At 46.3% G+C, this 15,114-nt stretch overlaps 2 protein-coding genes across 2 annotated transcripts in view; both read right to left on the bottom strand.

Moving 5' to 3' along the window:
- Nucleotides 1-15,114, bottom strand: part of LOC142312359 (uncharacterized) — a 336,375-nt gene that overhangs the window by 276,103 nt on the left and 45,158 nt on the right. The gene's annotated exons all lie outside the window — the stretch shown is intronic.
- The window catches only part of LOC142313075 (gastrula zinc finger protein XlCGF66.1-like), a 39,875-nt gene continuing 39,586 nt past the window's right edge, over nucleotides 14,826-15,114 (bottom strand). The window contains exon 4 of the mRNA XM_075352059.1: nucleotides 14,826-14,908. Coding sequence (XP_075208174.1) covers nucleotides 14,826-14,908 — 83 coding nt within the window. The remainder of the gene's footprint in view (nucleotides 14,909-15,114) is intronic.

Below are 15,114 nucleotides of genomic sequence, written 5' to 3' on the forward strand. Positions count from 1 at the left end.
GTATGTGTCAGGTTCCTATAAGGTGTCAGGACGTCACCGTCTATTTCTCCATGGAGGAGTGGGAGTATTTAGAAGGACACAAAGATCTGTACAAAGACGTCATGATGGAGGTTCCCCAGACCCTCACATCACCAGGTAATAGACAGGACTAAATACACACGGCCTATAATTATCTGCATGTAAGGAATGAATTCAGTCCCTGTATGTGTCTCCTCTAGTTCTATCCAGTAAGAGGACAACACCAGAGAGATGTCCCCGTCCTCTTCTCCCACAGGACTGTAAACAAGAAGATCCCAATGTTCCTCAGGATGTGTTTCCTCCAGCTCTATCCTGTAAGAGATATCTACTCATATACTTTCTGCACTAATTTGTGCTTACATTTTTAGACTTTCTGCTCTGGATTTTTTTTCAGTTGTATTTTCTTTGCTTCTGCTTCTTCTGCTGTTTGTTTCTAGTGTCTTCTCTATGTTGTTATGAAGGCAATTAAACACCTGCAGAGGGTTCATGAATACCCTGTTTCCCTGAAAATAAGACCTACACCGAAAATAAGCCCTAACATGATTTTATGGGATTTTTCGAGAATGTTTGAAATATAAGCCCTACTCCAAAAATAAGCCCTAGTTACAGTCAGAAGTTGGGAGGAATCAAACTGCTCAATTTCTGAGGAACCCCAATCTCTTAGTGACCCCATCAGTTGTATTCTAAGGTTGATTGTTTAAGGACCTTTGATGATTTCAAAGTCATGTGACATGATGTTACCAAAGGTCTCTTAATTGCAGGAGTCTAAATGAACTGAACAGGACACAGGCTGGCATACAGGACTGGTATTAGGGGAAAGGGAGAGCAAATGAACAATTTCACAGGGCCCCCATAATCCTAGTGGCCCTAGTGTTTATATGCCAATTATAGGACTGCTTAAGGACCTTTTTTACATCACATCATGTGACCAAAGGCTGGTGTGTGTGTTCACGCCAATTTTAACCAGCTTTGCCAAAATGGGCAGAGCTTGGCCAGAACAAGGATGTGATGCCACCACTTCTCTAATTCATAACAAACTGCAATGTTTCCTATGCCAGAAATCTCACTCCAGTCCCTGGCATCATTTTTCAGTGTACATCACTGGTCTTGATGAATTTGAACCCTAATGTTTATCTGTACAGGCTGCAAGACCCTGCTACCTGCTTTGATTACAAAGCCTAATGCGGGCTTTACACGAGACAATATATCGTGCGATATGTCGTCGGGGTCACGGTTTTCGTGACGCACATCTGGCATAGCGCACGACGGCGTCTCGTGTGACACCTCTGAGCGACGCAGTATCACTCACAAATCGTGAGTCGTGTACTCGTCGTTAACTTTCATAATATCGTTTATTTTCATGGGTCAGGTTGTTCATCGTTTATGTGGCATCACACGTTGCTCCGTGTGACACCACGGGAATGATGAACACAGCTTACCTGCGTCCCACGGCACCCGCCGGCTTAATGGAAGGAAGGAGGTGGGCGGGATGTTTACATCCCGCTCATCTCCACCCCTCCGCTTCTATTAGCCGGCTGCCGTGTGACGTTGCTGTGACGCCGAACGTCCCTCCCACTTCAGGAAGTGGACGTTCGTCGCCCACAGCGAGGTCGTCCGGAAGGTAAGTGCGTGTGACGGGGGTTAAACGAGTTTGTGCGCCACAGCCAGCGATTTGCCCGTTACGCAAAAATGACGGGGACGGGTTCGATCACCCGTGCTATCGCACGATAGTTCGACTCGTGTAAAGCAGGCTTTAGGATAGGCCATCAGCATTACAGTCCCAGACAAACCAGTTGAGTTTTCAGCATCTGTCTTTATTTTATTTTCGTCTTCGAAAAAAACCTCTTTGAAATTGTCTATGTTGTGGATCAATGTTTCAAGGAGATGTTTGCAGGTTTTGCCAACTGTCATGGCAGCGTCAGGATCTGTTGAAATGATAGACTCTGGTACTTTGCATGTTAATTTCTCTGCTGTCTGTGAGCAGCGCAGGGAGACGCAGGCATCAAACCACAGGCTTGGGCAGGCTTGTAAGAGTTATTCTCTGCTGGGCTGCTTGTTAATGTCTGTGATCACATGCTGTAGAGGAGAAAGTATTGTTTGCTCCCGTTCTGTATATGCTGGCTGGACTATTTCATTAATGCCAGCTATCGTTTACTTATACTGATCTGGTGAGGTGTTGTGATCCAGATTTATGGGTGTTTTTTGTGCATTATTACTGTGAGCTGTTGTGGTGTTAACCCTTGTTGTCACTTTTTTTGCTGCCTTCCTGCTCTTGCTTTTCTCCTTAGCCTCTCACTGTTTATTTTTGTGAGTTTGCAATGATTCCCGTCTGTCTTAATCTGTATTTCCATCATAATCCTGCCCCTTCCTTCCCTTAGGGATTACAGATTAGCCAAAACAACTACCCCTTATCTTGTATAAAAGTATACATTTTATTCAAAACTCATAATTAACAAAAGTGCAGGTTAAAAGTCAATCTATTAGTGCATAATATATAGTCAGGGGAGGGTCCTTGGGCACCTTCCCTGTCCTTTCCCTTCCTATCAGTGGGGGTCGGCACCCTTGTGTGAAACGCCGTGGTGCCCCCACTCAACGTTGACTGATCCTAGATGGCCCTTTACTATATTCTGTTTCGTGCCGCTAGCCTTAATGAGGGGCCTTACAAAAAAGTATAGTGATTCACACTCATACCACTCATTATACGAATATATTGGTATCAGTTAGGCCAATAATATCCCCTTGTTATGTTTTTATAATTTTGTTTTACATCTGGGGTATAATATTGCTCAAGAGTAACCATAGGGTACAATCATTTTCTTATGCCCGTATTCATCAAAAAAACAGCTTAGTAGCCCGTCCTTCACCGCTCTCGGCGGTTCTCTGCCCAACGCGTTTCCCCTCCAGGACTTTCAATCAAACGGAGGTTCCTCAGGGGCTGTTCATATATTTGAGATCATTTATATGGTAGACTGCAACAACAATATGTCTTTAATTAATAAAAAAAAGCTCGATCAAAAACTCCCCCAATATTTCAGTATCTCTAGATTCTCTAGTCAGTCAGTACTCACATTATATTCAAAGTATCAGGGAGTTAAATCCATCCTTCAATAAGGAGTCCTCAATTACTGAAATACACATTAAAAATACGTTCTCAGAAAAATCCCCTTAAATTCCAAAGTATGTCTCCCACTCCTCAGGTACTCACTTAGCAGTAGGCATTTAGTGGCAAACTGTCAGATATCTGCCTGTCACGCAGTAATGGAATGATGCCTGCTTGTTGTGTCCACCCGCAGGGTATAGTCATTCCACCAATGTGGAGATCTTAGTCACTGAAATACACATGTATATATGCATACTTATGGTTTCCCCTTCACATCATACGGATAACATGTTTCCCCATCAAATTAGGTACTTACTGGTCAGAGTTGCTGTGTGTCAAATGAGGGCTTCTGCCTATGTGGCTGTAGATGATGAGCGCCTTGTGATTGTGGCCACTGATGGGGTTTAAATATCCCACCATCTACATGTCATTTCCGGTTCCCCCGGCTGAGGAGACATTCCTATTCCCCTCCTCATCCAATCAGATCATGTGATCGCTTGGATGACAGGTCACGTCACTTCCTATCTGTATGCTGTATTCCAAAAGGAGCATTGCGATACGTCATTTCCGGTTTGTAAACCCCTGTTTTTAAGTCTCTGAATGAGAAGTGGCTAATGGTCATTCCCATTCCCAGCATACATCGGGATGTGGGTGAGGGCTCTCATGATAGGTCAGCCCCCTGGTTATAGTACCTAGGGGTGTTCCAAACATAAACTCCAGCCCCGATTTGATTTGTGAAAAATAACAATACATCACTTCCTGTTCGAGAGAATGCTTATCGATTTAGCAAGGGGGCGGTACTGGTAGCCAAGGGTGTCACAGTACATACACCTCAGCCTAGATTTACTTCTTTGTAAAATAGCGATACGTCACTTCCTGTTTAGATGAACACATTAGCAATTCAGCATGGGGGCAGTGCTGGTAGCTAGGGGTGTCACCGTATACCACCTCTAGCCCAGATTCAGCATGATGGTAAATACATAGTGTGGCAATCTGTCACTTCCTATTTACATAGACACATTAGCGATTCAGCATGGGGGCAGTGCTGGTAGCTAGGGGTGTCACAGTACACCACCTCTAGCCCAGATTAAGTATAATAGTAAATGCATAGTGTGGCGATCTGTCACTTCCTATTTACATAGACACATTAGCGATTCAGCATGGGGGCAGTGCTGGTAGCTAGGGGTGTCACAGTACACCACCTCTAGCCCAGATTAAGTATAATAGTAAATGCATAGTGTGGCGATCTGTCACTTCCTATTTACATAAACACATTAGCGTGGTGCCCTGGGTGCCACTGGTGCCCCAGTTTCAACGTTTATGTTGTGGGACAACTGTTAGATGCGGGGGTAGGGGGGGATGGAGGGGGGGGGTAATGTTTCTGCAGCTTTAATGATGCTTTTATATTCATGTCTGCAAATGGTTCTCATGTGGTTCAGGAAGGTGGAGGAGGGTTGGAACTCTTTGCCGGGTGTGAATGCCTGCACTACATATGCATACCACCAGGATGGCGGGTAGGATTAACATTCTTTCTTGGAATGTCCGTGGCTTGGGGGACCCCACAAAAAGGGTAGCAGTAATGGAACAGGTCAAATCCCACTTTCCAGCAATCATCTGCCTACAGGAGCCACATTTGGAGGGCGACAAAATAGCATACATGAATCGCTCATGGGTGGGCCATTGTTTCCACTCAACCTACACAGCTCATTCCAGAGGTGTCAGTATCTTAGTCCACAGAGCAATCCCACTTGAGATCATTTCATCCACAGTAGATCAGGAAGGTAGATTCATTTGCGTGCACTGTAAAATATTTAACAAGGAGCTCCTTCTGATAACAGCTTATATACCGCCTCCATATAATAATACTGTTATGAACAAAATTGCGGAAATGATTAGCAAGACCCCAATGTACAGGTGGTGTGCACGGGGGATTTCAACAACATCATTCACCCATATTGGGACAAACACAATGCGGGTACTCACTTAGAACACTATCCTAACTACAAATTTGGGGACACGGTGGCTGAACTGGCACTTTCAGATCTGTGGTGAATCAGAAACCTTGGAGTCAAGCGATTCTCGTGCTATTCCAAAACACACAACACTCTGTCCAGAATAGACCTGATCTTGGGCTCGGAGGGTATACTGCCAATGGTGGAAAACACAGAATACCTTCCTAGAGGTTTATCAGACCATTCCCCACTGTTGACACGACTTAATATTTTACCCGGGCTTGATCGTACCCGTAGCTTGTGGTCCTTCAATCCTTTTTGGCTACAGATTATAGATGTGGGCCCGGTTGAACTAGCCCTTGAATACTATTTTCAGGACAACTGTACTGGGGAGATGTTGCTTAACACTGTTTGGGATGCCATGAAGGCCTGTCTGAGGGGGTCACTGATACAGGGGGTCAGTAGATCTAAAATTAAGTCGGCACAATTTGAAATTTTTCTTAAAGAACGGGTCCAGACGACAGAACAGAAATACATACTGTCAGGGGATACACGGGACTTACTGGAATGGAGGGAGGCACAAGAAGCATATGATTCTCACATTAAGGAACGGGCCACTAACAAAAGACTATTTACACAACAGAGATTCTTTGAAGAGGGCGAAAAAGTGGGTCATTTATTAGCGGTGATTGCTAAAGCACAAAGGGGAAACACATTTGTGGGGGCGCTAAGGGACAAAACCGGGACCATAGTCAATCAACCTGACCAAATTTTGGCTACCTTCTCTGAATTCTACGAACAACTTTACAGTACTAAACTGCAATATGATAGGGAACAAATAGCTTCTTACCTGAAAGACATCCCCTTGCCCTCACTTTCAGATGAGGACAGAGTATACCTAAACAGTCCACTCACACTGGAAGAGTTGCATTTAGCAGTGTCCTCCATGCCCAATAATAAATCACCGGGTTCAGATGGGATCCCCACAGAGATTTACAAAAAGTTTGGAGACATCCTGCTCCCCCAGCTGCTGTCGACCTTCCAGCAAGCAGCCAAAAATGGCTCCTTGCCCCAATCGATGCGAGAAGCAGTGATAGTTGTCATACCTAAATCTACCAGGCAAGGACTCCCTCATCCCTGACTCTTATAGACCTATCTCTCTGTTACCTACAGATATCAAAATAATAGCTAAAGTACTAGCTTCCAGACTTAATAAGGTTATACTTTCACTAATCGATTTGGACCAGTCGGGGTTCATGCCTTCCAGATCAACTGCAGTGAATATACGACGGTTACACCTCAACCTACAATTGCCAGTTGATAACTCAGGGGATAGAGTAATTTGCTCCCTAGACGCCGCTAAGGCTTTCGACTCTATTGAGTGGGAGTTTCTCTGGGCAGTACTTGACAGATTTGGACTGGGGAGGGATTTTATTTCCTGGGTAAGACTTCTATATAATAACCCTACTGCTAGGATCAAAGTTAATGGATGCCTTACTTCTCCTTTCTACCTAGGTAGGGGTACCCGCCAAGGATGCCCGCTATCCCCCTTGCTATTTGCTCTGGCCGTTGAGCCCATGGCGGCAATGGTTAGATCCAATCCAGACATAACAGGGTTCAGGAGGGGTGGTCAGGAGGAAAAAATAGCGTTGTACGCAGATGACACACTGCTTTTTCTGGCCAATGCAACATCATCAGTGCCAAGGGCAATGGGGGTTATACAAGAATTTTGGAAGTACTCAGGTCTATTAATCAACTGGGAAAAGTCTGTATTACATCCGGTGGAAGGAACCACAAACTCACCTAATTACGTAGACTCGGGCCTACAGGTTGTTGCCCAGTTTAAATATTTGGGGATAATGGTCACCACTCGTGTTGAGGATTTTGAGAGTCTCAACCTAACCCCTATTCTGTCGAAATTTAAGGATAAGAAGGAAGTCTGGTCTCACCTGCCCATCTCAGCAGTTGGCCGCACTAACCTGATCAAAATGATCTGGATGCCCCAACTATTATACAAGCTACACAACTCTCCACAATGGATCCCACAAAGATTTTTCCATAAGATAAACGCATTATTCCGGGAATTGATCTGGGGTGGACAGATGCCGTACATTAGGCTCGAGACCCTGCAGAGGGATAAAAGTAATGGAGGTCTGGTGGTACCCAATCCATGGGTTTACTATCTGGCGGCTCAGCTTCAGAACATTCGGGGATGGGAGGAACCTGGAGGGGGGGCACAGTATACGATTCTACAACAATATTTTCACTCCACTAGTCTATACGAGGTTCTAGAGGCAGGAGGCTTCGGAGCTGCTGCTAATAGTTGCCCAACCCTACTAGTAATCCAAAAACTTTCGGATAAAACTAAAAAACTACAAGACATTCAGGGAGCCGTAGCCTGTCCTGGTGAAAATATTGCACTGTAGGGACAGAGACAACATCTTGAAACATGCCAGAGGGCATCCAGGCCTGACTATAAATGGATCCAAGATGTTGATCTTCCTGGTCTACTCCATAGAGGTATAAAAGCAAAGTGTCAAATTTAGTGATATTAAGCAAAAGCTGCAAAAGCTAGATATGGTAAACTCGATGATGTATACGGCAAAGCTTAGAGTAGTAGCTTGAGGCACAGTGCACTTCTTTCTAGACCCTATGGAGGCATTAAGATGGCTGGACAACAACGAGCAACACGTGCGGCGGTAGGATCGAGATGAAGATGCTGGAGATTGAATTTTGGGGGCACTCTGCCTCACACCTTACTTGTCTACATTTTTGGCTGGAGATACTTTCTGGAGGACTGGACTTTGGCTATGGGAGGCTAGATGATAATGATTGTCTGAAAGTTGGAACCATGGTTCTGAAGCGGGTCTTCACAGTTCAATGTAGCAACATAATGTAAAGTATCTGGACAGAACTATCCGACTAAATGGGGACGGCATGAAGCTCTTTTTTTTTTCTCTTCCCTCTTTCTTTTAGTGACACTACATAGGTGTGTAGCAAGACTGCTGTACGGAAAAAATGGAAGACTGGATACTGTGCAAAGAAGGGAGAGAAGGACCTTTTTTCTCTTACTTTGGCTTTTATTTTCTCATCTTGTTGGCCCCGAGAGTTCCAGTTCCTATTGGAGGGGAAATACTGGCTGGTGAGCTGCTTTTTCAGTCTGGTAGAGAAGGGGGGGGTTCACTGGTCGGTAGTCTCATGTAATGTATATGGGGTTTTTCTGTGATCTGGAGAGGTATGGTAGATTTATTCCCTGACCTACAAAATGGCGGCACACATAAAATTAATCAGATGGAATTTTTGGGGTTTAGTCTCTGGTGTTAAAAGACAGGCATTGTTTCAATTTTTGCAGGCGGAAAAACCTGATTTGATTCATTGGCAGGAAACACATCTGACACCTGACAGACTGCACCTCTTGAATAGGAGGGGGCTTCGGGTGGGCTACCAATCCACGTACTCGGTATACTCCAGGGGAATTAGTATATTGGTCCGCTCGGGCCTCCCATTTGAATGTCTGAAGGTCATCACAGATAAAGCAGGACGGTATGCACTGTATGTATGTCTTGTAAACTAGGGACTAGTAATGACTAGGTCTTTATTAATTATATCTTTCGATATACCCCCACCATATTGTAGTAAAATCATACATAGACTGCTCACTATAATTGCGGAGTTCCTTGGGATTCCCTATATGATAGTGAGGGATGTTAACAATATTCCAAATTCTCACTGGGATAACGGGAGACATGAGGCACAGAGGGTGGGAGGTAATTGTACACCCTTTGGTAACCTGCTTAAGAAAATAGCTTTGATTGGTCTGTGGAGGATTCGGTACCCAGGGGTGTATCAATATTCATGCTGCTCAGCCACATTCGCATCCCTTTCGCACATTGACCTGGCTCTGGGAAATGAGGCAATACAAGATTTTGTCGTAGGAGGCCAGTACTCCTTAGGACGGTGTTGGACAATTTGTCCCTCTGTGTTATATTGGATTTTCTGGGAGCGGCAGCATCAGGGTAGACCTCTTTGGAAATTGAACCTTTTCTGGCTGCAGTGGGTAGAAGAGGGGGGTCAGCACTTTCTTAGGTTCAATGAGGGGTCGGTGTCTACTGTGACGGTTTGGGAAGCCATGAAGGCATATCTTAGAGGACTGTACATAAGAGACATTTCTAGAGTTAAACTGAAAGCCACAAAGCGGGGTCAGCTTGCACTTCAGAATGGGGGGAGGCGAAAGTGCCCTGATATCAGATCCGACGCCGGCTGCGCAGGAAAGGATGAAGGCAGCTCAAAAAATCTACGGTGACTAATCTTCGGAGGTTATATTTACATATACAAGTGTGCCACCCCCGCGACAGCCGACGGGCTGCTCTGATCTGGATCTGCAGTGGCTTGAGGGGGTCTCCGGACCCGAGGCGGGGTTGCGCGGCCGCTCAAAATGAAAAAGGGGGAAAGATATTTACAAAAGGGGGGTGAAAGGGATTGGATAGTGTTCGTGACGCCACCCACGGGTCGTGGTAAAGCGGAATACCACCACTGCTGCATTGGTGAGGGAGCGCCCGGGAGCAATGGGACAGCAGCTCGAGATGTTAACCCCTCAGTGGGCAGGGGGATGGTGTCCCAGGGCTCGGTGAGGGATAGCTGGGGACCCGTCGGGAGTAGAGGGACACAACGTACTCACACAGTCCAGAGATGCTGACACTGACACCGGGTAAAGCAAAGTCCTGATTTCCCTGTAGCCTTTTGATTGAACACGCTGGGTCCGTGCCCTTTTGGCATTGGTGGTTGGTCTGAAGCCTTGTTCCTTGGCACTGTGTTTACTCTGTATGGATCCCTTTTGCCTGAAACTACTCGGGTCCCGCTCACCTGCATGGCTAGCAGAGTGAGCTTGCTCTCAGGGTTCACGCTTGGGATTTTCTGGACGGTTTTAGGAAAGTCCAATCCCCCTCGTTGCGCTAGTACCACGATTCTGGAGCGGGTGGGGAACGGTTCGTGAAGATTCTGTTCCCGTCGGGTGAATTACTGGGCTGCATAAAGCTCCTTCCCAGCCTAGGGTCCGCGTACCCCGTCATGCCCTGGCCCCTGCCCGGTTGTAGCACAAGGCAGCCGGTCTGCCCTCCGTGGCAGTACCGTGCCCCCTGTCACTACCCCCTGCGATTGGGATTCCAGCTCATTCCAGGCCAGACCAGGCCAACGTCTGGCACCTGGGACGGGTACAGGAGCCCAGCTCCGCAGCGTGTCTTTGTCCTGTCACGGCTCACTGGCACTTCACTCTACTTCTAACTCTTTTGGCCCTCCTTCTACCATCCCTCCATCTGGGTGGCCCTATTACCCTCAGGCCGCCCAATGGGTGTTTGATGGATGTGGTGCAGAGTGTACCTTAGGATTTGTGTATACCTGTTCTTAGCAACTCCAAATGGACAGGACCCGTAACCAAGGAGGAGCGGGTACCATGCAGATTGCACGGCACCCTTGTGATGACCTGATAGGCAGGGCGTCACACAAGTACCTGCAAATAATGGTGGGCAGCAGTTTATTATTTTCTAGACACTGCCAAGGCCTTTAATAGCGTGGAGTGGGGGCATTTATGGGCTACAATGCAGCGGATGGGCTTTGGGGATATATTTTCATTGGGTACAATTGTTATACTCTGCCCAAAGGCTAGGGTATGCGCAAATGGGAGCATGTGAGATAAATACTCTCTCTACCGTGGTACAAGGCAAGCATGTACCCTGTTCCCCCTGTTGTTTGCTATCACCATTGAACCGTTGGCGGTGGTGATATGGAGGGATCCAGATATAGTGGGTTATCGGTATGGGAGTCTTGAATAAAAAGTGGTCCTATATGCTGACTACCGCTTGCTGATTTTAGGAGTTGGGGGGAGTCCTTGTAGAATGCAATGCGGGTCATTTCCAGCTTTGGGGGAATTCAGGGCTCACTATAAACTGGGACAAATTGGTTTTACTTACATTAGACGCCGTGTCCCCTCCTACTGTCAGGCCTAATATTCCGATACCAGTGGTGTCTGTGTTTAAGTATTTAGGAATAATGATTTCTACTAAGTGGATGGACAATGAGCTGCTTAACCTTGCCCCCCTCTTACTTAAGATCAAATAGAAGACTTTAGCCTGGTCTAAATTACATCTCACATTAGTGGGGAGAGTTACATTAGTTAAAATTATATTAATGTCTCAGTTGCTATATGTATTTTACAATGCTCAGGTGTGGTTGCCACAAACCAGGTTCCATAAGATAAATTCTCTTTCCCGAGACTTAATTTGGGGAAAAAAATTGTCCTCGTATTAAATTGGAATTTCCAATGGATGAGGGGGGCTGGCAATGCATAACCCTTGGCTCTCTTATATAGCAGCTCAAAGCCAACATATTGTGGGCTGCGGGGCTCTCGATTTGGACTTCAACTCTGCTGGGAAGATTTACAATATATGGTGGGGAAGAGCCAGTCTTGAGGTGGGAAAATTTCACCTGAGCTACCAACAATACCCTACAATAAGGCTGATTGAAAGAGTGTGGGGCAAGACTATACAGCTCAGGAATATCATGGGGTTTACTAAATATGCTCCTATTTGGAACAACTCTAATGTCCCTGAGCCCCTGTGCCTTAAGGACTTCGAGCAGTGGAGGAGAATTGGACTATGCAACATTTCCCAATTGATAGAGGGAAATGTGTTCAAAATATTAGAGAGCTTGCTAAAGGAATATCCACTGCAGCATGGTATGTTTTATAAATTTCTGCAACTACATCATGCATTTGAAGCTCAAAGTAAAATAGTACCGATTATAGTCATATAGTGTAATTAATATAATAGGGCTGCAGAGGAGTATGGCAGGATGTATATCAATGGTATATGGTGGGCTCTTCACCACGTTTCTTTTGAGGCACCCAATTAGGGCTTTAACGAAGTGGGTGTGTCGCGGGCGGGGAGGACGCCGCCGCTGCTGTGCTCTCGTTCACGCTCGGGTCCGGCGCTGCTGCTTGGTGGCTCAAGCGGTGGGCCGGATCCGGGGGCTCAGAGTGGCGCTCCTCGCCTGTGAGTGAAAGGGGTGGTTGGTTTGGGGGATTTAGTCCGTGACGCCACCCACAGGTTGTGGTGAAGATGGGCACCACCGCTGCTGGTGACGGGGATCCCGGGAGCGATGGTAAGGAGCAGCTGGGATGTTGTTTTCCCCCTCCGTGGGTAGGGGTCGGTGCAGGGTTGCAGGGACAGCGCGGCGCGGTGCCGGATGGCACGAGTGTACTCACTCAGTAAGAAATGTACAAAGTCCTCGGTAAACCAAACGGCTGGATGGACGGGTCCCGCAGCCGGCTGCTGTGTCTCTCCCCGGACAGGTGATGGCGGCTGTCTTTCCCTGCACCTTGATGTTCTCACTTGATTACTATGGATCCCCAACGGTAGTCTGCTCCCCGGTGTATGAGTACCGGAGGAGCCCGTTTGCCCGCAGGCGCTGGCCCTTGGGTCTCTAGCCTTAGGCGGTAGCTGTATACCCTCGCGGTGTGGGCGGTTGCCTTCAATCGGGACATTTGCTGTTAGGAAACCCCTGGGGTTCCGGTCACATTCGGATTTGACTATTGTCGGCGGCTCCAAGCCTGGTCGGGGTCCGATGGCCCTGCCTGTGTGTGCTGGCTTCACTTCGTCCCCGGTCGGTACCGGCGGGCCGTCGCCCGTCTCCGGTCCTACGGTTCTGCGTCGCTTCACCACTCCTGCAGACGGCCACCACCGTCTGCCAACCTTGCTGTCAGTGCCTGGGCCACAAACCCAGACACCCAAGTGTTTACTCCTCACTCCTCAAACTCTGTCTTCTAACTGATACTTTTCACGCCTCCAGGCCTGTGAACTCCTCGGTGGGTGGGGCCAACCGCTTGGCTCCGCCCCACCTGCTGTGGACATCAGACCCTGGAGGGAGGCAACAAGGGTTTTGTGTTTGGCTGGTGTCCCTGTCTAATGGGGGTGGGGGTGTTTGTGTGTTATCTGTGATGACCTGGCTAGGCCAGGGCGCCACAGGTGGAGGACTTGGGAGGTATTGGGGAGGATACGTTGGATTCAATCCTACAGTATGTCACCAAAATATCTCTCAGCAAGACGAAACTGCTCTCGCAGCTATATGTTATATTTAGAGTAAATAAAACACCCATGTGGATGTATAAAGCAGGGTTGAGGGCGGATTCCAAGTGTCCCCAGGGTGGGATCATGCACATGCTGTGGGTCTGCCCGTGCCTCCAAGGGTTTTGTATAATAATATTGAATTTAATTCAGTCAGTGATAAAGGTACTTCTGCCCAGAAATCCTCTGGTGTGTGTGTGTGTGTGTTGGGATATGTAGAAGAGGTAGAGGCGGAGGAACATGAGAAGCTAGAGGTCGCACAATTGTTATATGCTGCCAGAAAGCTAATTTTCTCATTATTAGTTATCAGAAAAGGCACCAACCCGCAAAGAGTTTGTACAAAACGTCAATTTTATTATCCTCATGGAAAAGATTATTTATCTTAAGAGCGGTAGAATGACTGTCTGTAAAAATATGGAATAAATGGTTAGATTTCCCAGGATTAGCATCATTAGAATTACTGAGAGGTAGATGGCTGAGGTGTTAAGGAATTCATAGGTGGTAATAGGTGCATGCGAGTGGGGAGTATATTGTACTGTGAAGAAGAGGAGGGATATGATATATGTGCAGATGAGGCTGTCAACCGGGGGTGGGGGGAGGGATGCGGGGGCTGTTTATGGTTTTCTGTGTGGGGTATTGCTCTACATTTTGCTTTTTCTTTTTGGATGTTTTTGTATGCGTTTTGCAAGTTAAAAACTTTAATAAAAAATTATCTGATTTAATAAAAAAGAAATTGGTTTATGGAAAACATCAATGATAATTTTCCTGTCTTTTAATGCATTAATTATAATATCCAAAAATTCCAATTCTCTCCAAAATGAATACATAACCTTAATGTTGACATAATTGCTATTTAGTTTTTTAATCACGTTATGTAATTCATGTTGAATACCTTCCCAGAGAAATGAAATATCACCTACGGTATATAGAAGATCAAATTCTAAACTTTTCCCATTCCCTTTGGAGGGGGTTGGTCTGAAAAATCTCCCTTTCCATCGCACTGAGAAATATAATTTCCATAGGTCGGAGCACAGGCCGCACCCATGGCGACACTAAGGGTTTGTAGATGAATGCAATCCTTAAAAACGAAAATGTGTGTCAAGATGATCAAGCAATGTCATTAATAATTTACAAAGCTCTTTTTCCATGTTAGATGGATTAAGGAACCATGCCACCGCTTGACATCCATCAATATGTCTCACAGAAGAGAATCTACATCAACAGTAACCATCATTGTGGAGACTCGAGGGTCAGAGGGTGCTCTCGTCCGCTGGCCTTGCTGTCTTCTGAAACACTGCCTGGACTGGGGCTTATCCCACTGAACACCCACACTCTTTCCCCGTGCTCATAATACACATCAGACAACACAGGATGAGGAAACCACACATTGGTAAGACTTTATTGGTCACCAACAGGCAAAAACATATTGTAAATTCCCAGCAGGAACACAAGATGGTACACGCTATTGAGTCTCACCTTTCTGCTGATTCACCAGGGATTAGAGTCTTTGTTACTTTGAGGCTTCCAGGGCCAACTATCCTAGCCAACAGCATCCTAATTTTGAGGTAAGCTTAGAAAGCTGACCAAGCACAGAAAAATATGTAGCCAGGTGACTGACTTTTCCCAACCTGGGTTCTCCTAGCGTATTTGTGGGCTCAGTGTGGAGCAGTGAAGCAGATCTGTGATCCTCCAGCTGAAACCGAGCATCTTAGGCTGAAGTCCTGCAGAATGAATGAAGTGAAGCAGTTCAGTGATCCTCTCGCTAAAAACGTAGATCCTAGCCTTATGTACTATAGAATGAATGAAGTGAGAGGATCAAGGCCTTTCTTATATCCCTCAGTTCTCAGTTCAAGATATTGTGTCTTACAGGATTAGGGGGAGATGGCTGCTCTCTCATTGGTTGCTAGTTCAATCAGACTGCATACTT

The sequence above is a fragment of the Anomaloglossus baeobatrachus genome, chromosome 5, assembly GCF_048569485.1.
Source record: "Anomaloglossus baeobatrachus isolate aAnoBae1 chromosome 5, aAnoBae1.hap1, whole genome shotgun sequence".
Taxonomy (NCBI): domain Eukaryota; kingdom Metazoa; phylum Chordata; class Amphibia; order Anura; family Aromobatidae; genus Anomaloglossus; species Anomaloglossus baeobatrachus.